The following is a 25,324-nucleotide window of genomic DNA, read 5'->3' on the forward strand; positions in this document are numbered from 1 at the left end:
CAAAGACCAAAACCAAAGGAGTAAAGACAACAGCCAAATCTCTTTGGCCAGGTGCCTGAGTGCTGCTGGTCAGCACTGGAGAGTAGATACAAAAAGCTGTCTGAGAAAGGAAAACTGGACTTCATAAGACCACAGCAGTCCTCGGCATCCAAAGGAAGAACATAAGCCCTTTATTTATATGCAGACAGTAAATGGTGCCAATTATCATGATGCTAATTTAACATTTAACACTAGTGATTTGGAAGAGACTGATGTTTTCTGCCACTCACATACTAATTTTAAAACACACTATTAGAAGTTGCACATTTTAAACATTGCTTCAAAGCTATATATACATATATACTTTACCATATTTAACTTAAATGTTGCTTAAATTAAACTTAAATTTGAAAGCTTGAGGGTGGCAACAATGACAAGGCATCCAATTACTGGAGTGGGATGTCCAGTAATTGGAGTGCTACATGAACTGACAAATAACAAGGATGACTCATCTAATAGCAAAAATAAATTGCCCAGCATTTAAAATGAACTGGCAAAGGGTTATACAGCAATAGAAATGAGATTCCCATCAACCGAAATCTGTGGTCTACCACCACGACAGGATGGCACAAAATCCCCACAGTGGATTGTCCTGGACCAGTAACTAAATAAAGGCAACCAGAACTAAATGTGCAGTTGTGATAGCCCCGTTTTTCTCCACTGAGCTTTCCTTTAATTAGTATGCGCTGGTAACTAACTGCAATCTGTTGTTCAATAAAATAACAGCTCCTGGTTCACTTACAGCAGTATCCTACTCAAAGAGCCCTGCAAACTGCTCTATTTTGGGGCTTAACATCCACTTGTATGCCGATTCTCCTGATTAATAACAAGACTGGTAACTGGACACTTGTGCCTCAGTTTTTTTTAAAGAACTCTTTATATCTGCTCTGTAGTAATACTCTGATTGCATTGGATTGATTTGTTTGAAACGAGTATTGATTGTATTGGCCTCTCATGCTCACTGTTTATCATGAATGAAGCCTGAAACTCCCCAGATGTATCCTGCTTCATGTTGTTTGTGATGAATTGATGGATGTGTTTTAAGCTAGCCCCTCTGCTGCTCTTGCCAAGCTGCCACTTTCCATCACTCCTGTATTTGTCTTGTGTTCGCTTCGCCGGCTACTCCGTGGCTGCATCTCATTATCACAGTCGTTATAGCTGCTGTTCTACTTTCTCTCTAGCTGTGTTTTATCATGATGCCCCCCTCCAGACACACTCAGACTGACATTAGCAGTACATTAAAAAACACATCTTTATTAATTTCAATGAGTCTTCTGCAGTGGTGCAGCAGGAGTACTGCTGCTGAAGGCTCTGGCTCAAAAGAGTCACTCCGGGTAAAGGTTTATGCCAGTTCTCCTTTTTCACTGGTGCAGTGCAATATCTGGCAACACAACACAATGGCCTGTCAATTACATGCAAGCAAGAATTACAGGAATACTTTTTAGCATGTAACCTGAAACTGAGTAAAGGCTTTAAAAGCCTTCCAGTCTTTGTGTCTGGTAAGCTACCAGCTTCCTGATTCACATTTCGTCCTATTAATCTGTGCCCTGAAGCAACACATTCACACCACATACCCCTTGTGTAGTTCTGCCAGAGGGCTATTGTTGGTCTCAATGAGCTCAAACAGGAGGTCATTTGCATCCTGTAAGACTACAACAATGAATTACATTCTTAATCAAATCACTGCAGTAATAAATATAAAGATTAGGGATGTAACGGTACACGTATTCATCCCAAATTGTTCATGGTGACAGTTTAGTCCATAAGCCCTGTTTGCCAAACTCTGAGGAGCCTATTTACTTTGGCAGCTCTGGAACAAAACAAGCTCCACACAAAACATTTGCAGTGCACTCGTTGTTGCCCATTAGCCCCAACATTTAATATATTTTCCAGGCAAAAATGCAAAACCATTCTCTGGTTGCAGTTCCACACTGGTGACGCCGTCTTCCTGACTTTATGTCAATTTTATCTAGAAGAAGGAACAGCAGCCAAAGAAACTGGGTGTTGTTACTGTTGGCAACATAGAATAATGCACTATCTTGGAGTCTCTTTAGCTGTTTTCACACATGCACTGCAATCCCAAACTTTTCTTGGACTTCTCTAACAGTGTGTGAAGGCAAACGTCCAACGCAGTCAGATCAGACATCACCTGGTTTCTAATCAGCCACGTCATACTGAACAGCTAAGCCAGTGAGTGGAAGCTATGTTGAAGTCAGTTTAACAGACAGGCCGGCGAGCTGTGTCCTCAGTACTGCTAAAAGAAAGTAATGCAGCACTTAATGTTACTTTGTACAGTCCTACAGTTGAGCTGGTGGCTCAAGTGGTTAATTTAAGATAAATATGAATATTTTTATGGAGAAGTGCAAGATATTCATACTACCAACAAGCACAGTCATTTAGCAGAGGACTTTGTGTGTACGACAGTGCAGTGGCTGTGATCCGCAGTGCAGAGGCATAATGGGGTGTGATTGGGCACAACAGTTGGAACATGGGGCCTTTATTGTTCTCTGCAGCCCCCGTGGCCCTGCGCTACACTGTTGTTAAAGAGGGGGAGGAGGTTAATGTTCTTCCTCCCACCACCTGTTGTCAGTGCCTCCACCTCAAACTCCCCCACCCCCACCCTAACCCCTCATCCTTTGGCTTTTGTCTCTCTGACCCTTTTGGTGCATGCACGCACGCACACACACACACAGACTCAGTGGTCTAATTAATTCATGGTTATCCTCTGGAGAAGTGTTTGGCTAGTGGGTCTGGCTCAATGACCAGCAGACGGTCAGATCATACAGAGGGGGTTAAGCTCACAGCCTCACTCTGACCATCTGATCCCCCTTTCTAAGATGAAAATAACCACCAGCTCTGTCCTCCACAAGGCCGAGACCTGCAATCCCATTAGTGAAGCATGGACACACCTCAGAGCTCACACAAACACACACACACAAACAAAGATGGGATTGTTATCATCGAGAAACTGAGAGTTCTGCTGCTGCAGAGTTCAGTGGGAGAGGTGAAGGTATCGCTCTGTGAGTACAGTGAATAAAAATACACACAAACATTTTCATGGTAAGGACACAGGTATGATAATGTATGCACTCTTATGTCCACACGGACCTTCAGCCACTGAAAAGCATATTTGTAAAGTGCTAAAGCAGAAAATAATTGTGCAATAAGACTTAACTGCAATGACAAATGAATCTGATTGGACAAATTACCTCAGGCAGCCAGTGGAGAACATTACTATGCTGCTGTGGATGTGCACAGAGATGCTGGGAGGTCTGAATGTGAAACTCAGTAGATACTGTACTCGTGCTCTGCTCACAGTTTACAAAGCTCAGGTCTTAGTAGTAGACAGACAGACAGTAGAGCCTATCCCAGCAGTCATAGGGTGAGAGCCAGTCTGTCACAGGGCCAACACAGACAGACAGACAACCATTCACTCTCACATTCACACCTATGGCCAAGTTAGAGTGACCAGTTAACCTAACCCCAGTAAGAAGTCTTTGGACTGTGGGAGGAAACCCACGCAGACATGGGGAGAGCATGCAAACTCCACACAGCGAGAGGTACGGGCCAAGGTGGAATCAAACCCAGACCTTCTCGATGTTATTCTAGCTGTGAGGAAGTAGTGCTAAACACCACAGCACCGTGCTGCCTGAAACAGGCAGAACAGGAGCTCTTGGCCTGGATATCTGCTGATACACTGGGAGGCCTGAAACAGCGGCTGTTACTCACAGACAATGAGTCATCAGCTGATAGCCAATATGTTTCCAGATTGTGTTAGCTGGAGCAGAAAAGCCTCATTTCATCTTTAATCACATAAAGAGAGATTATTCCCCTTAAAACAAAGTTTTCATGCTCTGGTGTGGCATTAAGAGGTCATTCAGCTTTATGTAATTGTTCATTTTCATGGTTACAGCAGCACTGACCTCAGTCTCTGTTTACACTTGACTGGCAGCAGCATGACTCATAGTAGGTCAATGACCACTTAGCCAAACGTACAGAGTGCATAAATGCATAGATCAGCAGGGCTGTACTCCACTGTTAGTGACACAGAGCTTCTATCACACCCCATATGATTTCAGACCACTGGGGCCAGTAACAGGGGCACAGATCAACTCCAGGACAGCACAGGAAGCATGGAGGGGTGAGTGGGAATGGAATGGTGAATGCTTTTTTAACAAAGCTACACCACACCGCTCTTCTCTCCTACTCACGCAACTCGCTCCCAAAGTCACCAAAACCTTTTCCCATTTCCAGATCCATAAAGCCTGAAATCCATTTTTCTGCACCAAGGTTATCAAAACCAGTATGACAGGTGTGTGTGTGTGGGGGGGGCATCCAGCTGGTGACAGTGCAGTTCAGCTGTTTCTCACTCTGGTGTGTAGGATTTCAAAGGGTGAGAAAGTTGGCCTGGACTATATTTACAAAGACTTACATATGTTTGCACACACATGAAATTCACAAAAAGGACGGAGCACGACGATTTCATCATGTCTCCACCTGTTCATTCCTTAAACTTCACAGGACAGCTGCCATCCTGATCCTGTGAGGGTTAACCTCCAAATGACCTAAAAACAAGTTGGTTTGGGGGCAATAAAAGCCTCAGAGTTTACCGCAGTCAGCTTTATTTGAAGTGCCTTTGACTCCACCCCAAGCACATTAGGAAAAGCACCACTTCTCCTCCTCTGTTGGTGTGAATATTCATGAGCCATGAAACCAGGCAGCAGAAAAGCAGCAGACATAATAAAAATGTCAGAGGTGTAAAACACTCAAAAGTAAAAGCTGCCAAGAGCTCAGGCAAGTCACTCTGAATGTCAAATCCCCACCCAGGGGTCTCTGGCCCGTTAGGACTATTGTGCTGACTGACTTTTATCCAACACACATGAATTGTCCTCCACTCCTGGCACACAACTTTGTGCACCACATTTTCAGGATCAAAGAAGCCCTTTGAACAGAGTAGAGATGTAAGATTTGTTCTTAAAGCAGGCTAATGCAACAATACAGGCTGAGGCTATTGCTAAATAACAGCTACACTGACAGCACAGAGTTAATGAAATTGTGCAGCCATTCTATTGTATGAATATTTCCTTTTGTTCCAGCACTTTTTTCAAAGCTCCCAAATAAATTATGTAGCAACAAGTGATCTATTTTACAGCTTTTTCATCACCTATGAGGCTCTGCTGTATCTGCTGATGCTCGAAAAGGCTCAGAGTTCCCGAATCCAACATCCATTCATCAAATATGTCATTAACAATACATGAAAAATATTTCGAGGTAACTAAGTAGAACCATCTCTAATGAGGTATCGAGTGCCTAATTACCAGTGTATATACATGCTTGCAAAGAACAATGGGCTGCTTACTGCTGTGAAAAAATGATGAAGAATTATTGCACCTGCAAAAAAACCCAGTCGATGTTAAAAGAAATCATTTAGCTAGCATAACTAGCCCTCTTCATAATTTGTAAAATACCTTTCCAAAACCGTGGAGTGATGTTAACCCATGAATTTATTTCCAAGACACATGTGCTTCCAGTGACAGTGCGATTTGTATTCACAGTAGAGGTGTGAGTCTGGAGACCACGTCACACATGTTAGTCCACAGGATGTATTTAAACAGCTTTTAGAAGCAATGCAGTTACATTTATAATACAGCATTACTAAGAAGCAGGACTTTGTTTTATCCAGCTCAACTTCACTAGTAAAAAAAATTTTACATAATGATCTGAAACTAAAACTGAAACTAAAAGCGGCGTTTTTCCTAAACCTAACCAGAGTGGTGCCTTCTGATGCTATTTTAATGGAATTATCTGAAAAATATTATGGCTTGCCAAAAGGTGTAGCCTCCCTGCACTTTCCTTCTCTTTATGAGAGGTGCAAGTAGTGCAGCTGTCAAACCACTGATCTGTGTTTCGTGAGTCAATCCACTTTATTTAGCTGTGACGATGTGAGTGTGGGAATTATGGAGGGTGGTGCAAATAATTTGTCTTAAACACTGCAGGCTGAATTTGAGCTGACTACTGCAGATGTTCTGTCACTGAGGAACCTACAAACAGCCACCCTTTTAAGCCTGAACAGGCCTTTCATCTTCAAAAGAGAGATTTCCTGTGGAGTATCACTAAAAAACTAAAATCCATAACTTGCTTCAATTCTACATGAGAATGCCTGGTAGTAATAGATGTACCTTTTGCTCCTGTCACCATCAGTGTAGACACAAAGGACGTTCAGAAACTAACATGTGACATTAAACTTACCACTTCCAGGCATGTTTGTCAGCACTGGAGAATTCTGCCAGTTTATCCATGCTACAGCACACTGGGCTTCATCACCCTGCCTGCTTCTCCGCCTACAGCAGATGGTCCATGAGGGGTTAAACCTCCTGAACCTTCCACCCTTCCCACTGTGTTGGCTTTCACCTCAATACCAAATATACACACCAATACACAATGCAGCTCTCTCTCAGTTTGCCCTCAGTGCTTCCAAGTCACAGGCTGGGGAGCAAAGTGACACCATGCCACAAAGTGCCATCTTGTGCCTTTTTGGTGCCATGCTGAGCCCCCAGGCGGCTCCAGGCAGGCTTATGTGCCTCTGGCCTGATCTCAGGCCCCATTGGTGCCATGCGGAGGGGGCTGGAAGGAGCTGGCACTGGCTTGGCTTTGGCGTGGCAACTGTTCTATACACCCTCCCTCTCTGTCTCTCTCTGGGGGCAATACTCCAAAAGTGTGTCTATGTGCTGGCAAGAAGACACAAGTAAAAACACACATTTTTTCCTCTACCACCATGGATTAGGGATGCTTATCTGTGAAAGCAACTGCTGTGTGCCAAGTCCTGTCCCTGTGCATGTGTGTGTTTGCAGACAGTTGTACAGAACGTCTCCTCACGACAGACCACGGTATTAACGGAGGAAGCTGGATGTACAGAAACAGGACTGAACAGTGGTGTTAAACCCCTCTGACCCGCCACCATCTCACAGACAGTGAGTCGTAGAGTTTGTTGATGTTGGCCTACAAAGAAGATTAAACTCTCTGGTTAACTTCAACAACTGTCAAGCGTGGTGGAAAAAATCATTTGTCTTTGGTTTTGGTTCAGCGCTATACTAATGTGATGGGTTAAGAAATGGAGCAACTTAAAACTAGCATAGTGTGCATTAAGAGTTTAGCAAAACATTGGGGATTATTCATGTGGGGCGAGAAATTTCTGGCAGCTGTCGCTGATTCATTTCTTTGCTCTTTTTCATAGCCACTTCTATGAAAAGTGAAACGTCATTCACGGCACCTCCACCTATTCTACCTGCCCAGGTTCCCACATACGGCTTACACCTCCAGTAACACCCTGCAGCTGATGTTGATACCAAAACAGAGCGAGACATAAGTGAAAGGTAATTCTTCACGCTGCTTGAGGAACACTTTTAGTCGAGGTGATGGACACAGTCCGCAGATCCCAGCTGTTTTTGGAGGACGGAGAATGATTCATGGGCTGTTTTTCTGTGGAGGCAGACGGGGAAACTCAGCCTGATTATTAACTTTGTGGGTTGAGCCTTTCAGGAAAATATGAGGCCTGGCTGCAAAGTGTTGCGCATGAGGCTAGGGTTTCACTCGTTTTCAGTGGGGTTCGTTTTACCGCGTTCAGCTGGTTTGTGTTAGTGGTGTTTTAGTTTAACGAGAAATTCCTGAGATGGTTATAGTTTTAAAAGGTGAGTGATACCAGGAAAAGCCTGAGTGAAGGGGATTAGAGGAAATAAATCTGCACCAGCTGCTGGTAGCGTGTTGTCAAAACTCAGATTTGTCTAAATTAGCAGATTAGCAAAGATATCAGGGAGAGTCTGTTTATCACTTCAGCTGTAGGCCCTGGTTGTCAATATCAGTTTCAATTATTTTGCTCATTATGAAAGTCATTTAGCAAGTTACATTATTTACTTGCAAAGTCTACATAGACTCAGCAACAAACTATTCCCCAAATATGTCTGTATTATAAACTGCCAAGATTTCTTTAAATTACCTGCTGATGCTGTCAAAATAAAGGTAGACCTTATTATGCTCAAATAAAACTAAAGGTAATAAGCGAATCGAGCAAAGATTTAATTGGCCCTGTCCAAATTTCAGCGTTCACTGGAAGCACTGTAACGGGAAAAAAAATCACGAGGTGTTTGTTGGAGACCCCTCTGACAGGACTGTTGTATTTTAAGGATCTAACATCTGCTAGTGAGAAGCTGCCAACTAACGGTGGCCTTTCGTCCCCTCCCTGCGAGACAGTTTTTCAGCTTTCCTGTCCACTGGCGACAACTGTTATCTCTGCGGTTGGAGCTAGCTGTCATCTATCTACATTAACAGGCCCGGTCACAGAGGCCTGGACAGTGGAGGCTGGAGAGGAGGGTGAGTGGGGTGTAGGGGGGGCCTCCGGGTGAAAGCTGCCAGGAGATCTGACACCAAGGTCAGGGGTGGTGTCTTAAGTTAACTCAGCCGAGTGAAAGTGATGATAAGACAGCAGAGAGTGTTTCTTCTGTTAATTCAGTTTGTCCTCCCACCACAGCCCAGTGCCGCTCACAAGGAAAGGTCTGCTCTCTCATACTGTATGGTCTTTATCTTATAATATGAATATAAAACACTATGAGGTGACTGCTGTTGTGAATCAGGGCTAAATAACACACACACCAACACACACACACGCCTTAGAGCAAAAACATCAGACACTTACTTGCCACTTCCAGTGATGCGTTGCGACTGACCGCCTCGCCCAAGTAGTTGCGTGCCACGCACACGTACACACCCTCATCAGGTTTGCTTCGCCTTCCATGTACGATTCGCAGAAAGAACAGGGAGCCGCTGGGTAATAGCATCCTGTGGGATCGAGGGTCCTCTCGATCAGTCTCCACTCGCTCTCCATCTTTGTACCATTCCACCATCGGAGTCGGACGCCCCTCGGCCTTACAGTTGAGGGTGGCCGGCTCGCCTTTGGACACAATCAAATCAGAGGGATGTTCTATGATCCGAGGAGGGGCATCCTCTAACCTGGGTCGTGATCCTGGTGGGAAAAAACACCACAGAGAAGAGATTGGGTTAAGATTGTGTTCAGCATAGCGAGCCCTTCATGGGGGATTTCTTTATTATGATGGTACCAACATAATTTTTTAACATAAATGACAAGCAGGAAAGAAATACAAGTTAAACTGTCCATGTTATGGAGAGCTCGGTAGCTGCTCAGTTATTAATGCCAAATGATGCAAAAACCCATTTTCAAGACTCTTGAACATAAACCAAAGTTTGCACCATGGGAATATCACACATCTACATTGTTCACAGACTACGGCTGTAACAGCGTGGTCACAAAGTGTGCCAATGGAAAGGACTAAAAATCCTCAGCTTTTTTTTTACACGTTAGCCACTGAACACAAAGGCAAGTGGGCGGCACAAGTTGTAAAAACACACTCAGCTCTGCTATTTCCAAACCTCTTGAGCTGGACTGCTGCAGCAGAACCCATCAGTTTATCAGCAACAACAAGGCTGTGTGAAACAAGCATGTAATGTAATTGCTCAACAGTTACATTTCAAGTTTAAATTGAGAGGACGTGTGAAATTACATGCTCTAAATTCTGCATGTGTAAAACCAAAAGCAATTCTCCAGCAGTAGATGAGAAGCACAAAAGCAGCAAACTGTGCTGATCAGAAGCTGATGAGAAAGTAGCCGTGGAGCCGCGGACATATTCAGATATTAACACATATCCAAACTTTCAAAAGGCGCTTTTCTGAATGGTCAGTATAGTTCTTTGGGTTTGTGTTTCTGGTCAGGGTTCTGCAGGTTCTCTTTCTCCTCTGAAAGTCTGAAAGGTGGAAGCAGACAAAGACAGACGTGGGATCATTCCCACAGGTCCTTCTGCTGCTTCCAACTTTTCCTCTTCTTCCTCCAACATGCAACTCGATTTCTGAAAAAACTGGGACCCCGTGTAAAATGAAAGAAGAAAGAGCGCAGTGATTTGCAGATCTCGTAAATCCGTATTTTATCTACGATAAAACACAGAAAATATGTTAAATGTTCAAACTGGGATATTTTACCATTTCATGAAAATTATTAGCTCATTTTAAATTTGACGGCAGCATTCACCATTCTGAAAAAAACTACATCTACAAATTGTGGAACAAGTTCAGAATAAAGTTACTCAGCCTACAATTGTGAGGACTTTGAACGTCTCATCATCTACAGGACATGATGTCATCAAAAGATTCTGTCAATCTGGAGAAATCTCTGAGTGCAAAGGACGAGGCCAAAAATCAATACTGGATGCCTGTGGTCTTCAGGCTCTCGGGCAGCACTGCATTAAAAACAGGAATGATTGTGTGATGGAAATCACTGAATGGGCTCAGGAATACTGCCAGATGCTATTGTCTATGAACACAGTCCACAAATGCAGGTTAAAGCTGTATTACGTGAAGAAGAAGCCATATGTGAACATGAAATATGAAATGCTGCCCTCTTCTCTGGGTCATTTAAAGCAGACTGAAGCAAAGTGGAAAACTCTTCTGGGGTTAAACGAACCAAAATTTGAAATTCTTCTTGGAAACCACGAACACCACATGCTCCTGACTAAAGAGGAGAGGGACCGTCTGTCAGTGCTCAGGTCAAAGCCGGATCCTTCACCAACTGAAAACATTTGGAACAAAAAATACAACAAAGGCGTGCTGAGCAGCTAGAATCCTTTTTCAGTTCAAATTGTGACAACATTCCTCCTTCAGAAGTCCAGCAGCTGCTCTCCTCAGGTCCCAGATGTTTACAGACTGCTGTTAAAAGGGGATGCTGCACAGCGGGAAACATGGACCTGTCACAGCTTCTTAAAGTTGTACTGTTTTCTTAACATGGTACATTTTCTTAGTTTAAACTGCTGATTTGTTTTCTATGTTCTAATGTGAATAAAATATGGGTTTATATGCATATCACTGCAGTATGTTTGTATTTACGGTGCCTAACATTTGGAATTGGGGTTGCAAATGGACTGGTTCTTATATGGCATGATTTTATGAAGCATGCCTCATTCACACGCACTCCTTTTTACACCTCAGTGCGTTCTATCTAACAATCACACTCCAATGGAGACAGAGACCAAGATCTTGCCCAAGGAGCAGCCAGGTATTGAACCATCAACCTTCTGATTAGTAGCTGGCCGGCCCTGCCTCCTGGGATACAGCCACCAGGAAGCAACAGCATGATGATGGTACAATTGTGTATGAAAATAACACAAACTCAAAAACTATGAGGCACAAGTGAAACATCCCCCGGAGAGCAAATAAAAAAAGACAACAGCAGGTGCATCTCACCTGTGTTTGTCTGTTTTTTCACTGAACATTCATGAGTGTATTTCTGATTTTTCATGCCTCACCACTCAACTAGTAAACCATGCTGTTTCATAAACTGTCACAGTGCTGCAATGCTTAGCAACGTCACAATGCCAAACTCTATTACGCAGTGTCGTCTTTTCAGAGCATTCACAGCAGGAGATCAGGCCCAGCGTTGTGCACATTACAGGAAAACAGAAAACATGAACTGCTGTTTAGTATTTAGGAGTGTGGTAGCTTGTGAATGCTGCACTGCAGCTTTATCTCCCACCACTGATGCTGTGATCGCTCACAGAACGTTTAAATGGGGTGTGTCTAAATAGCTATTAAACTTCAGTAAATGTGAAAGTTTAAGTTTGTGTGTAAAGAAGAGTGAAAAAAGGGGAAAGAAGAAGATAAAGCTACAAGTCAACAGGTAGATAGTGACGCTGATGCAGTTTGGACAAACCATTAACCTTTAGGAGGTGATCAACCATCTGTGCTCTCCCTCTAATACGGAGAGATAGCTTACAACGAGCCTGCAGCACAGGGGTGTTGTCGACAGTGTGCTTCAGGGGGATGGAAAAGAAAGACAGTTACAGTGGTTCATCCCACAGGTGCATGGATAAAAGGAAGTTCAAAAGTTAAGACTTTCCTGATAACACCTGATGAGAAAAGCAGTCAAAATTCCTGCCTTCAAAGTGATAAATCCTCAAGAAGGTTTTGGCAGATTAAAAACTCCACTTAAGTTCTTCTTGCTGATGGGATATAGAGTACCATATAATGCGCCTGCTCTCGATGAAATTATATTCACAGAGATGGAGAAATAGGAAGCTCAGAATAGGAGGGAAATGGTGCAGACACTCTGAAGTTGCTTTTAGGTAGATTCAAATAGCAGCTGGGCGTCTGTCTGGCTTTCAAGCACTGAAAGCATGTCACAGGATGTGGGCACATCTAAATAAAGTTTAAAATACTGCAATATATTATCTTGCATCAAGCACGATTATTATTTTTTCAGATTTAGTTAATTGTAATGAACTTTGTGAAATACTTTGGACTGAGGCTGAAAGTGATGACAAATCTATTATGATTTATGTGATGATTATTTTAATTTGCCAATTATCATTATAACTATTATCAGTTATTAGTCTATAAAATGTCAGAAGCAAACTGTTAGAATCACAGATAGATAGATAGATAGATAGATAGATAGATAGATAGATAGATAGATAGATAGATAGATAGATAGATAGATAGATAGATAGATAGATAGATAGATAGATAGATAGATAGATAGATAGATAGATAGATAGATAGATAGATTTAAGCTGTCTCAGTGTGCTTTGTGTTTTCATCTAAGACTTTATAATAGTGAGTTTAAACTAGCTGTACAGGCTCACAGACAGAATATAAGAGTGCACTAGTCGTGTGTAGAATCATCTTCTTCTGTGGAAACCCTGATGGCACTCCACAGTGGAGCAGTACCAGATAAAACATTTGATGTGAAGCATTTCTAAAAATGAATCAAATAAAAGCAATATTGTTATGAGGTGGCCCTTCTTTGGAATACTAACAGAAAACAGTTGTCATTCTGTTAAGAGCTCTGCCTCTCCTCCCTCAAGGCCTCTAATAGCTTTAAGGTGGCATCATGGCTGAGCTGAGCCTGTCTGGTCAGGGGTATTTGGAGGAGAGGAAGGGGGTGTCTGTTGCAAAGACTCAGCAGGGCACAGCCTTTAAGAGCTGACTCATAAATTTTACACTAGAAGGTGGTTTGGAACAAGCCATGTGGAAATGTAAAGCAAAAGCTTTTAAGGAGGACGAGACCATCGTGTGCGACTGAGCTAAATATTATCAAGAGAACATTCAAGTGGCAACCACTGAACACAGACTCCTGAAAGATAATATGCCTGCCAGTCACAGAAAAGTAGGCTTGGAGAAATTATCTCTCTCCCACTAAGAACCCACTGCCGCCTTAATGTGGGATGTCACATAGATGTACAGCTCCATTGCAAGAATGACAACAAACTGTCACAGCCTCCAAGAGGATTCAAAAGTATAAAGTATTATGAGAAAATAGCATTTTCTAAACCCATACATTAATGGCATTGATTTTGACATTGACACGATGGTACAGAAAGGCAGAATGGTGCAGATCAGCATAACAGAAAGCGACTATGCTGCTACACATCTCAAGGATATTTGAATTTCTTAGGCAAGAAGTATTCCCCAGCTACTGAGCTCAAAGTGAGTGTAGATGTGCTGTATGTAAGAGATAAGGGCGAGGCTGGACTCAAATCAGACTAAATGGACAGTTTGGAGTCTGGAGAGTCTGACTGCTTGTCTTGAGAACAGTTTCTAATAGGAACGTCTGGACCCTCTAAGGACCTATTAGCTCCTGTCCGTGGTGTACTACGGCAGGATGGCAGCAACTCTCAGTGATACATGTGAGATAATAAAGCCACAGGGATGCCCTTGGAGCCGCTCCTGTGAGACTGGTTGACTGAAAAGCTGATTGATGAAAACATGAATTACTGTCTAAATTGTCACATCAAAAAAGGATGTTGTGTGAGAGTTCCCTTGTAGGTCCAATTGCTGAAAATGTTTTTATTTCTGAATTCAAGAAAAACCTGCATAACTGGGTATAGAAACATAAGAAATGCAGCATCCTCTAAAGAATACAAAACCTTCTGAAGCTTTACAGTCACCACATCTCACCTGTGGGAGAAACTTTGAGATATTCTTAATGTTTGCAAAAAAGTTCTGAAATCGTACTTCTTGCACGAATCACAGCTGAAGAATAGAATTGTTAATAATAATGGAATATGGGACACTGCCCAATGTTAGCATACACGCTGTGGAAGGGTAAGCTTAGATGGCAAGCTCCAGAAACACTGTTTAAATCAACTAATGTTAACAAACCCCCACTCAGCCAGTGACATTTGCCTCCTTAATGATGCTGGAGACGTTTCCAGCTCTAGCCTGCAGTGATAACACTGGGTGGAGTGTGATCAGTGACCAGGTTCTTGCAGCCCTAGTGCAGTTTTTATCAAGTTTAATCTTTTACAAAGTGTTTTTCTATTTTCACTGTTGCTAAAACACAATCATTCAAAGAACAGGATTTGAGATCTTCAAGTTAAAAATTCATAGAAAATAAAGAAAGATAGATAAATGCAATCTTTTAGTCCCAGTTTGTTTTCTTGTTTTTGATTTTCTAGGACAGTTACTCCAGGAAGTACACCGAACTCTGATGTCTGAAAGCACCTAATGTACCGGCAACAGTTACTTTTTCTTTTCAAGCTATCTCCCAGGAACTTGATTTCTAGCCTGGTTCCAACAGAGAAAATACCAAAACTGATGAAAGTGTCTGTGTGTCACCCTTGATGTAACCTAACATGAACACCAGAGCTGCTCTGCAGCAGTCACACACCGAGTTACTGCACATTCACAGAACTACAAACTAGCCTGTTTAGCCTGCACTAAACGGCCTGGTATTTAACACAAAGTTAGTGTACTTCAATTTGTTTTACAAGTCATTTCACAATATGAAAAAAACATAACTTCACATCATGTACAGATCCAAAATCTGTTCAAAAAACTAAATTCCAGTGTATGAAATGTCACTGAGCAGTCCTTCCTTCTAAAAATAACCCCTCTCCTTCCTGTCCTCTTATCTTTCTTAATCTCTGAGTGAAGTTAGCTCACATTCTTTTCTCTCCCTGGCAAATACACACAATGTGTCAGCTTACCTTTAGCTAGCAAACAGTTTTTGTACCAGCACACACACCTTGACCTGTTGACCTGTTAAAAATGTTGTATTTGAAATATCTGCAACTTAAAAAAATGTTACTCCCTTTTGCTCGCTCCTCTTTTGTAGCAGTAGATGCTGGAGCACCACAACCACAGCTTACTGACATCTGAACCAAAAACGCTGGCTGGATTGTCATGGCCTGCTTTAAACTCTGAGTACAACAAATATCTTTTATGCCTCTTTCATCTCTTCATGTGTAATAACCATGCCTAATATTTGTACTTAAGTACAATAACAAAGTATTTGCACTTCAACAGTATATAATATCTATATTTATGTTATGCTGAACTATTCTAACATTTCCATAGAGCCTTTGCTTCAGTTATAAAGATGGATGATGCAGCACAATTAATTCTCACCTGTTGTATTTATAAGGCTGCATATTGTGGTAAAGTAGGGCGAAGCACATTTATTTCAGTTAATTCCACTCAGTATGAACTTTCCCTTCTTACCCGATGATTTCAAACATCAGCACAAATTCACACACAGAATGAAATTTTCAAACAACTGCAGTGATTTTCCCGAACAGGAAAAGGGAGAAAATACAACCTGTGAGGGGGACAGAGAAATAGAGCGGACAGCAACAGCTAAAAAAACTGGAACCAAACAGCCATGGGGAGCACAAACCACCGCTGCACTGTCCTTTCTATAGTTGAGCCTGGCAGACGACTGAGCCAGAACTTTGTCTCATCCAGTACAAGAACAAGTGGCTTGGTGTGTCCCGCGCTTATAAAACAAGTACAAAGGATGACTGCCAGATATCTACAGCTGATTCCCAGCCCCCATCCTGCCAACTCCCCAGCCTTATTTCACCACAAACACAAGAGGGCTTTCATCCCTAAGCAGATTTACTTCTTCTTAAATGGTAAAAACATCAGAACATCCAGCAGCTCACACGTATCTGTCTGCAGCTTGACTTCCATTGAAATGGTACAAGAATGGTGCTGATGATTTATTTGCATTTGGGCATCGCACTGTTGACGTTTTTCAAGACAGAAAGTAGAAGGATGGCTGTTCTTATAACTGTGACGATCAGCAAATCCTTAAAACAGATTTTTTTCTTTTTTTAAATAATCCTTTTTTGGTTTTTAGACCAACACAAATTTGAATTTAATACTTTGACTGAATGTCACTGAATGTGATGTGGTACCATCTTTGGACAATGGACGAGTTCATTACAATTATCCAGTTAAATGGTGAGTGATTTTGTTTTGAGGTCGTATCGCCGAGCTCTAGCCCCAGCTGTATTTTCCAATCTCAGATGGTACAGTGATAGGTCGGTGGTCAGTGGTCAGCAATAAAACCAAGAAGGGTGCTCATTTTGTCTGACATTTGTACTAGGCTCAATCTTGAGGTCAACACAAATCCCCACACCTACATGAGGACCAACTGTCTCACTGCTAACAGTCCAGCTTGTAGCCCACCCCTGAGCTAACCACACCAACAGACAGAAGGCTTCAGTGCATGTGTGGAGGGAGAATCCAACCCACCAATCCAATCACAGCATACAAACATCCTATCATAGTGCTCCTTAAATGGCCACAGCGTGCAGTTCTTTGATATGACACTGTGAAATCCACAGTGTGGGTTCATTTGGGGAGGGAAACGATGACCCTGAGAACAGAACATGCAGGTGTCGTTTGCTGATATCAAACATGACTCATCATTTGAAATATTGTAGTAACTTCATATTAGTGGCTTAGCCATTCGAGCAGCTTGTGCCCACTTCTGTTTAAACATACTGTACATGAACAGTATGAAGCTTTCCAAACTGCAGATTTTGAAGCCTCAAAGTTAGTGTTTTTCCACCTCCAAGGACTAAGGAAAGTACTCCTAAAGCCTTCTTAATGTGGTTTTGTATTTATAAGTAATATAAAGCACAGTTTAAATGCTTGTTTACTCCAACCATTTATTGATTTATATATGCCAAAAATATAATTAAATGAAATCAAATGTATGATGACTTGTCAACTGTTTGGTTGGGGAAAACCCTATTAATTAAACTATTATTGATGTTTGACTGTGTAAGGAGCTCTTGCAGATAACTGAAATGCCCCTTCTTTAATATTTTGTCAAGAAATGCACAAATGTTTATTCTCACTAAGGAGAATACTAATTTGCCTATTAGTCTGTCATTTAATGAACTGCCTGATTGCTTGGTTTGCAATCGTTCAAAAAAATCTAAAATAACACCATTACAAGAGTCCTAATCTCAAAATTACCATAAAAAGCAGCAAGGCAGTTAAGTATAGAAGTACTTTAAAACTATATTTAACATGAGTAAATGTAACCCTGTGTATGTATCATTGCATAGAGGAAATATTCAGTTCATAGAGGGAAAAGGGCATAAAACATGGATGGCACTTCAGCCCATCGAGTCTTCCAAACCAGCCAGGCTGAGCAATGCCTTTCATTTCGATGTGAAGGACTTGAAAATAAATCAGAATATTGCAATACATCAAAAGCTGCATTCCTTATCACTCTGTGGTGAGTTGTTGTAAAGAAGACAGATTAAGCCAGGGACTGCCTTAGCAAGTCAAATTAAGGCTAAGATGAGCTAACCCTCACACTGCACTCAAGATAACTGACTTTCCCTCCATAGTCTGCTTCTGAAACACACAGGTCTTAGCGGGTAAGAAAAATCTCTGTGTGTTGAATTTAAAGTATGACTGAAATAAAAGTACCTGCGACTGGTAAACAGGGGGAGCTTAATAATCTTTAAAGAAGGAACAAAGGAGCGAAGAGGAGGGTGGCTGATGATGATCAAAGAAAATTCAACAACTTTCTAATTTCTTTTTCTCCCTTATCTGCAGCTCTTTTTAGCCGGTTGGCTTTTCCTCTTACAAGATTTGTTGTTTTACAGTTTTGTTTCCTCCTCCACCTTCTGTCGATATTTACTGAAGCTGCATGAATTGTTTTGCAAATGTGCGTTCTGAGTTAAATGGGCAGCAGTGAAAAAGGTCAGCTGCAGTGCTTTCTCTGCAGCCTCCTACTCTTTGACCCTCTGGGGACAACAAAATGAAGTACTTGCATGAGAATGCAAAGTGCTGGCCATAAAGAGACAACCACCCTAACTGAGCCTGTGTTGATGCTAAGCACCTAAATGGGTAGGGTCAACTTTGGAAAAGGAAATTGGGTGTTTGTAATAGTGTCTCTCCTGAGGCCACGAACAGTTTTGTGTGAAAGGGGCTGAAGCTGCTTCTTTCGGCTCTTTTCTTTGAGAAGGATGGGGATCATGGAAATTGGGAGTAAAACGATCCAAAGCCCCACAGCAGCTCAAACAAACAAAAAGCCCTTTCCACTAAACGCCTCTGTTTAATTCTCCCTGTGAGTTTGGCCTCTTCCTCTGGTGAAGCAGCTGAAATGAGGTTGGCTAGATGTTTGGGCAAGTAGACAAGGTAGAAGCACACTGGTGCTGATAGAGAGCAAACAGAGGTCTGCTCCAATAGGAACAAACAGCTGAGCCAAACAGCATTTTTACACCAAAAAGGTTCCTGGTGGTACACCATGCCTGAGAGACCAAGCAGTTAATTAAGCTTTGATTTACTTCCACCTACAGAAACAAGACTGAGGGGCTGCAAAGTGTCTCATAAATGGAAATTTCTACTGTTTACTTTGAACCAAAGGGGTTTTAAGCTTTGAACCAACTGTATTTGGTGAATAAACTTCCACTCTTCATCCGATATTGCTGTTGAGAGCACGGTGTGTGTGTGTGTGTGTGTGTGTGTGGGGAGGGGGGGGGGGGGGGGGGGGGGGGGGGGGGTGCTGGCTATAGAGTCATAGTTTGGCTCCAGAAAGGCTGTATGATGATGGCAGGATTATTCATTATCTCTAATTATCAGCCCATTAGTGTTCACTGACGAAGGCGCAGTCTGTCAGTTGTGTCAAAGAGGAAATCCTCGAGGGGGCTCCAAGACGGGTACCAGGCTGGTTGTGGGTGGCCAAACACAGCTGTGAGGAAATGGCATTTGTTTCCTGTCCCACAGCAGCATATTTCAAGATTAGCTCCTATTAGGTATGTGTCTCCTTACACACACTCTCACACACACACACACACACACACACACACACACACACACACACACACACACAAATGTACAGTATGTTAGGCTGGCTGCTATCTCTCTGACCAGATGGATTACACATGGCACTATGAGGGAGGAAAGGGTCAAGACAACGACTTCCTGAAGTGGGTCCACAACACCAATAACGTGAATGAGGAAACCATGGAGTGGGATTTTACTTGTTTCTATTGACTAATAGCTTGCTAGACGTGTTAGCTGTCTGGGCTGCTGCTGCTGCAGCGCAGTACCAACTAGTAACAAACCCTCCCAGTTACAAGAGACTGCTGTGGCTAGCACCAGCCATGGAGACGTGCAGGAGGAGGGACAGCAGTCCCAACAACAGAGTGAGGAAGAGATGGAGGAAGGTATAATTAACATGGTAAGAAAGTAGATGGAGGGACATAATTAGAAAGGGCGAAACTCAAGGATTCAAGTAAAATGAAATACTTTGACCATGAGCCACTGCTAATAGCTAAAATGTAGCATTTAATTGTCACATGCGGCACTGCAGTGCAACAATGATGTCCTAACCCAACGACTGTACCAACCAGACTAAAAGAAGAACTGTTTTAATATCAATTACCAAACAAATTGGAATATATACTTAATATGTGTATGCATAGCAGTAGTTTTATATTACCATTACTCAGCTTTACCATTGATTTGAGGAATTCTGTGCACATGTTTAACTGGACCATCTGCCTGAATGAAAAATGCCAGGGCAGATTTTTTTTTGTCCCAGTCCAGACCTGTATATGAGACACATATGCAAGACCCCTTACTTAAGTGGGAAACTGCAGCCTTGACATATTGTTGAAAAGATTTCAAGGAACACAAAGAGGTGGATTCACATCCAGCTGCTGTCACGTCTCTAAGTGCTACAAACACTTTGGATTTTTGAGGTGAAAAGAAATCAAGCAAGCTGATTTCTTTAATACAATTAGGGATAACTGCCAACATCCAACAGAGAAAACAAATGGCCACGGAGACACTCTGACCACCTCTTATCCCCAAGTCAGTGTTTGTATATCTGCACTACCATGGCAAAAAAAAAAAAAACTGGTACCCAGAACATGACACTTAAAAAAAAAAAAAGAGCTGTCTCTGTCAGTTTTTTTAAACCAGCCATTAAATCATCAACAGCAGCTGTCAGGATCTGCCTACTATAGCATCACCCTGATACATCGGGATAGAAAATAATCCATTACCGGGTTGCTCTTTCTCATGCCGAGCTTTCAAGTGCCAGACTCTCACAAATATATCCACACCACCAAAAGTTACAGCCCTGACAGCTGCAGCAGCACCCATGGGCCTTTTCTTTTGACTCTCTGAGTTTTGTCACTGCTTCAAAAGTTAGAGGACAATAAAAATAGGGTAAACATGAAATCTGACTTGCTGTCTCACAGTCAAACTTGATGATAACCACATGCTTTTATTAGAGACATAGTCAGACACCGACGAGACAAAAGGATAAAGAGAGTCAGGGCTGTGTAAGAGCAATGTAAACACTGCTGATACATGATATATGCTCAATCATCCAGGTAAGGAAATCCCAGGAAGATGATTTTGTTCATGTCATGTTTTTATTATTCATCCAAGTGATTTCTTCAGTCTCACTATGCTTGCTAATTGTGGTTCACAACACTTTTGTACACAGTTACAAACACATTTCATATAAGTCAGCACCCTCACATGACATTATCTATAGCTATATAATGCCACATCTCTCTTTTTGAAAAATGCATCCACCACATGCCTGTTTGAAGCTGGCAGACATCCTGGAAGTGTCCCATTTTTGTGGGCCCAGAGGATGCAGGGGGCCAGCCTCTCTGGAGATGAAGTTGTGAGATTGCTGCGTTTGACAGGGACATTTTGACACAGCGTGTGAATTTATGCATGCCACTTTTTTCCCTGTCACTTTAATCTCTTGCTAATCACAGCAATGAAAATTCTTCCACTGAGAGACCAAAGTGAACACGATCCTGATTTTGCGAATGCGACAAAAACAACTCCTCTGCCACCTGGACTGCCCGGTGATCAGCTGGATCATCCCACACTGTAAAGTAACATAAAAACATCCTCACGGAGCAACACTGCTTTGTCTGTTTCTGTGTTCTGACCAGCTTTGAAGAGGTCGGTGCTCCTAAAACCACTGGAACTAATGTTAGAGGCAATCCATCTGTCTGCAGCCCAAGGCTGGAAGCTTAGGCAGGATTGTACTGGGCCCCTCAGGCAGTCGCACTTGAGACCTTTAAGGAGCAGGGACTGCTGACTTGTCCTGTCAGCACCCACTGCTAAATAGAGTTCAGTTTAAGCCCTTTTCTTTAATGCTCGATGAAGAAGTCTCCTATACCCAAATGTGTGTTTATTTTGGCCCTCTGTGGTAGGAACTTACAGCACAGATAATAAACAGTGCCATTAAGAAAAGGAGCGCAAGCCTTGGTTTGCAGATGGAGTGAAAACACCCTACGGATACGTTTACACGGGGACAGTGCATGCATTTTTAATTTATTTACTACAGCTGAATGCACAAATAACTTGTTATTAATGCATCATGAAGTGTAGTCAAACTGTTGTGTAATGAATATTTGGGACTGAAATTCTATTATCATGGGTATGCACAATGAGTGGCTGTTCAATAACAAGCATACGCAAATTCACCTCATGTTTATTTTATCAGTACTTATCGTTATTTCTAGATTTAGTTGACCAGCAGCTGAAAAAATATAGCAAGAACAGTCAAATAAGCTTCAAACAGCGCATGATTAACGCTGCTGACTCTGACGTATTTTTCAGCCAGTGTAAATTAGGATCCTCTTGTAGCTTGAATGCTATACTGTGCCTCATTTCAGTGCATCATGCTGAACGTATTGACAGCCTAATTGATCTGTGCAGAACAGATGGGCAGGCAGGTGGGGGGAGGAGGAAAGTACACTCACTGCAAGTGTGTGTTTGTTCTTGGAAATGACTACAAAGGTTTCCGTGTGCCTTTTTTGCTTTCTGCTGAAAAAATGTCAATATGCCAAAAGCAAAAAAAAAAAAAAAGAGCTACTGCACACTGGTGTGCTGTTACAAGCCATTCAAGTCAGTGGTGATGACTGTAAGACAAAAATAACAAAGCAGATCTGGGTTTACTATTTGCAATGTGGCTGGTCAGAGTTATGCACTGAGCAACCATCTAAATGAAACTGTGGCATCTTATTGTAGAAACACTGTTCTGGTTACTGACTGCCAACAGAAGTGCTTGATATCAGTGCCCATTAGTAAGTCCATGAGACATTGTTTCTGAACAAAAAACCTTTCATTTAATCTCTGTGAGACACATCTTAAAAACCAAAGCCATGTGAGTACCTAAACTGAAACTAAAAAGCAGATTTTTATGTATTTTTAGAGTAAACTGTTTTTTCTGTTATTAAGTATCTAATGACTGCACCCCAAGTTTAAAGAGGACTACTCAGTTACTGCAATGTCTCAGTGCAATCCCGGCAGCAGCAATAACTCCTGTCAAATTGTCCATTAAAGGCCTCCTAACCTCCTCCACTGTAACTCACTGAGCCTGACAGCATGTCTGGACAGCCTTGTGCACAACATGCACGACCGCCAGAAACAGAAGAAAGGGTTTTAAACAATGGGGCATCTCTGTAATTGTGCTATTTCAGCCACATTACACCCCAAGGCACTTCCGTCCCCGAGGGAAATGGAGTTGTGCGCTCAGACTGTAATTACAGTGTATGTGTCAAAGTTTGTTGCTGGCTATTTCATCTGGTAACCGGTCTGGTTGAGGACATGCGCATCACAACAAGGTAGCTGTTTTCAACCCTTGCCTTGAAGTCACTTCAGTAAAGTACATGGTAAACACATGGCTCGCTGACAGTCAATGGAGGAGAGCTTCCTGACGCCCCTGTGTTGACTGATAGTGACAAAGATGATTGGCAGTTCCCAGTGTCACCATACTGGAAAAACAGTCTGAAGACCAGACCCCTGCAGCGTGGCTCTGGCTCCACATGAATGGGCCCTTCAGACGTGAGGAGGAAAGGGAAGAGGAGGGAGGGAGAGCCATTATTAAACTCTTCTTCATTGTATAACTTGGAGTCTCCTAACATATCTGTGCTTACACGGATCTGAAGCTTCCTCTTCCTTTTAATCTGAGCCACTGCGGATAACAGTGTCAGAATGTGACAAAAACGTGCATTTAAATGTAAATTTAAACAGGCAGAAAAAAAAAGTCTGGTGCTAAAAACAGAACAGCCTTTTTTTCTTCTTTATTGAACTCCCTGTGTGTTTTGCCAAAGTGAAAATAAGTAGCTTTAATCCAGCCTTTATAGTCCCAGACGAGCATCTGGAATCAGTGAAGGAGCACTTTCACAGATGCTGAGTTCATAGGCAATGTTTACAGGCTTGTAAAAGGGAGCCTCAGCAGTGGGGCTGTGCCCAAAGACACCACACTGTCACAAACCATATCATCCCACTTGCGTCAAAAAAATTACTTTAGTACATCACACATGGGGGTGCTTCTGTGTTGAACACAGAGACGTATGTATGTTGACAAAGAGCCTGTAGCCAACCAGCAGCAATTTCAGTTATACGTGTGATTGATGGAGGATCTGAGGATCCAGCAGCCTCATTTCAGCTTGTTTTCATCATGCCAGCTATATCTCAAGTCTATGAGACAGAGCCATACCACTAATCATGGTGTGGCAGATTTCACTGAAATCAAAGGCACCATATGCACATCTTTGAAGGTAGAATCACGAAACAACAAAAGCCAATATTCTGCATTGGACATACATATCCAGGGATTCAGTTACACCCACAGTGCATTCCCCACTATACAGAGTGGGATCTTAGGGACATGGAAAAGCTGCTTAACATTTAACATGCAGCAGCTGGTAAAGGCTTTTTCCTTCAAACCACTAAATCCTGCATTTTTTTTTTTTTTAGCAATGCTGTCTACAGGAGGAATCAAACTCCCAACCCTGCCATGCTCACTTACAGAACACTGCTGCAGAGGTAAAAACTGAAGGGTTTTTGTTTCACACTTGCATTGTGCCCATGATATATCTTCACCTAATGGGCCTAATGATGGAGATAAATGAGGCAGCCTGAATCACAGCAAAGTCTGATTTCTGTGGGGAGCAGATGCTGGTGTTGGTCCAGCATCCCCTGGGCAGGTCACACAGTAAAGCTGCATATGGGCTACTTTGCTGTCTGTTGGTTTTAAGTGGCCTTTTAAATGACATCATCTAGGAGGATTACTCACTTATGCACAAATGCTGACATAAAGGCGTGTGGTGGTGGTGGTGGTGGGTGGGCGGGGGGGGGGGGGGGCGTCCTAAAAGATCCACTGGCTGACGTAAAATTCTAACTTTGTAAACTTTGCACGAGATAAATTAAAAGTGATTTTCTTTTCCTGAATTTTATGAGGGGACCCATCCCCTGTGTGGGAAACACTCCATCTGTGCAAAGATAACCACAAAACAACCAATTTGAACTTACCATATGCCAAAGTTCTGAGTGCAAATATAACCAGTAAGGGAACCAGGGCCGTGCGGTACTCCATTATACACATCTTTTCATAGATATGTACGGTTGGTGACAGTATGCACAGTTTTATGGCATGCACAGTTTTATGAAACGGGCTGTCCGGCAGCGGCACTGATAATATCCACACAGACGCACAAATGAGCGCCGGCCAATGGGATGAAATGTCAGAGACCGGCAACGGGTTCCACAGGCAGCATCTCAGCCGCTCTAGAAATAAACCAGAAGTTCAAACATCCCACACAGTAACTTTAATTCCCGCAACGCCGGCTGCGAAATCTGCGCCTAATCCCGTACAAAGCAAGCCGCAGGTGATGAGCGGAGGGGCGGCTGTGAGTGAGGGGTAGGCAGCGCCCGGTCAGTGAGTCCCGTTTCCCCCCCCTCCCCCCCTTTCTCTCCTTTTTTTTTTTTTTTAAACAGAGGAGAAATATTCATCAGGGCTTCCTCTTATAGAAAAATAGCCCGAAAGTAGCCGAACTCATCGCGCTGGGAGGAAAAGTCCACTTGGTTAAGCACGCAGCTCCATCTCAGATCTGCAGCTGCTGTCTGCCCCTCTGCGTTGCTCCGCTACCAG

General features: G+C 42.6%; 1 protein-coding gene across 4 annotated transcripts in view; it reads right to left on the minus strand.

Annotated features, from left to right (window-relative positions):
- Positions 1–25,105, minus strand: part of robo3 (roundabout, axon guidance receptor, homolog 3 (Drosophila)) — a 95,050-nt gene extending 69,945 nt beyond the window's left edge. For all 4 annotated transcript variants that reach the window (XM_030746180.1, XM_030746179.1, XM_030746177.1 and 1 more), the window contains exons 1-2: positions 24,706–25,105; positions 8,729–9,055 (exon numbers count right to left, since the gene is read on the minus strand). In XM_030746180.1, the coding sequence (XP_030602040.1) occupies positions 8,729–9,055; positions 24,706–24,778 (400 nt within the window). In that variant the 5' untranslated portion in view covers positions 24,779–25,105. The remainder of the gene's footprint in view (positions 1–8,728; positions 9,056–24,705) is intronic.
- Between the last annotated feature and the right edge of the window lie 219 nt (positions 25,106–25,324).

This window comes from Archocentrus centrarchus, chromosome 14 (genome assembly GCF_007364275.1).
Source record: "Archocentrus centrarchus isolate MPI-CPG fArcCen1 chromosome 14, fArcCen1, whole genome shotgun sequence".
NCBI classification, from domain to species: Eukaryota; Metazoa; Chordata; class Actinopteri; order Cichliformes; family Cichlidae; genus Archocentrus; species Archocentrus centrarchus.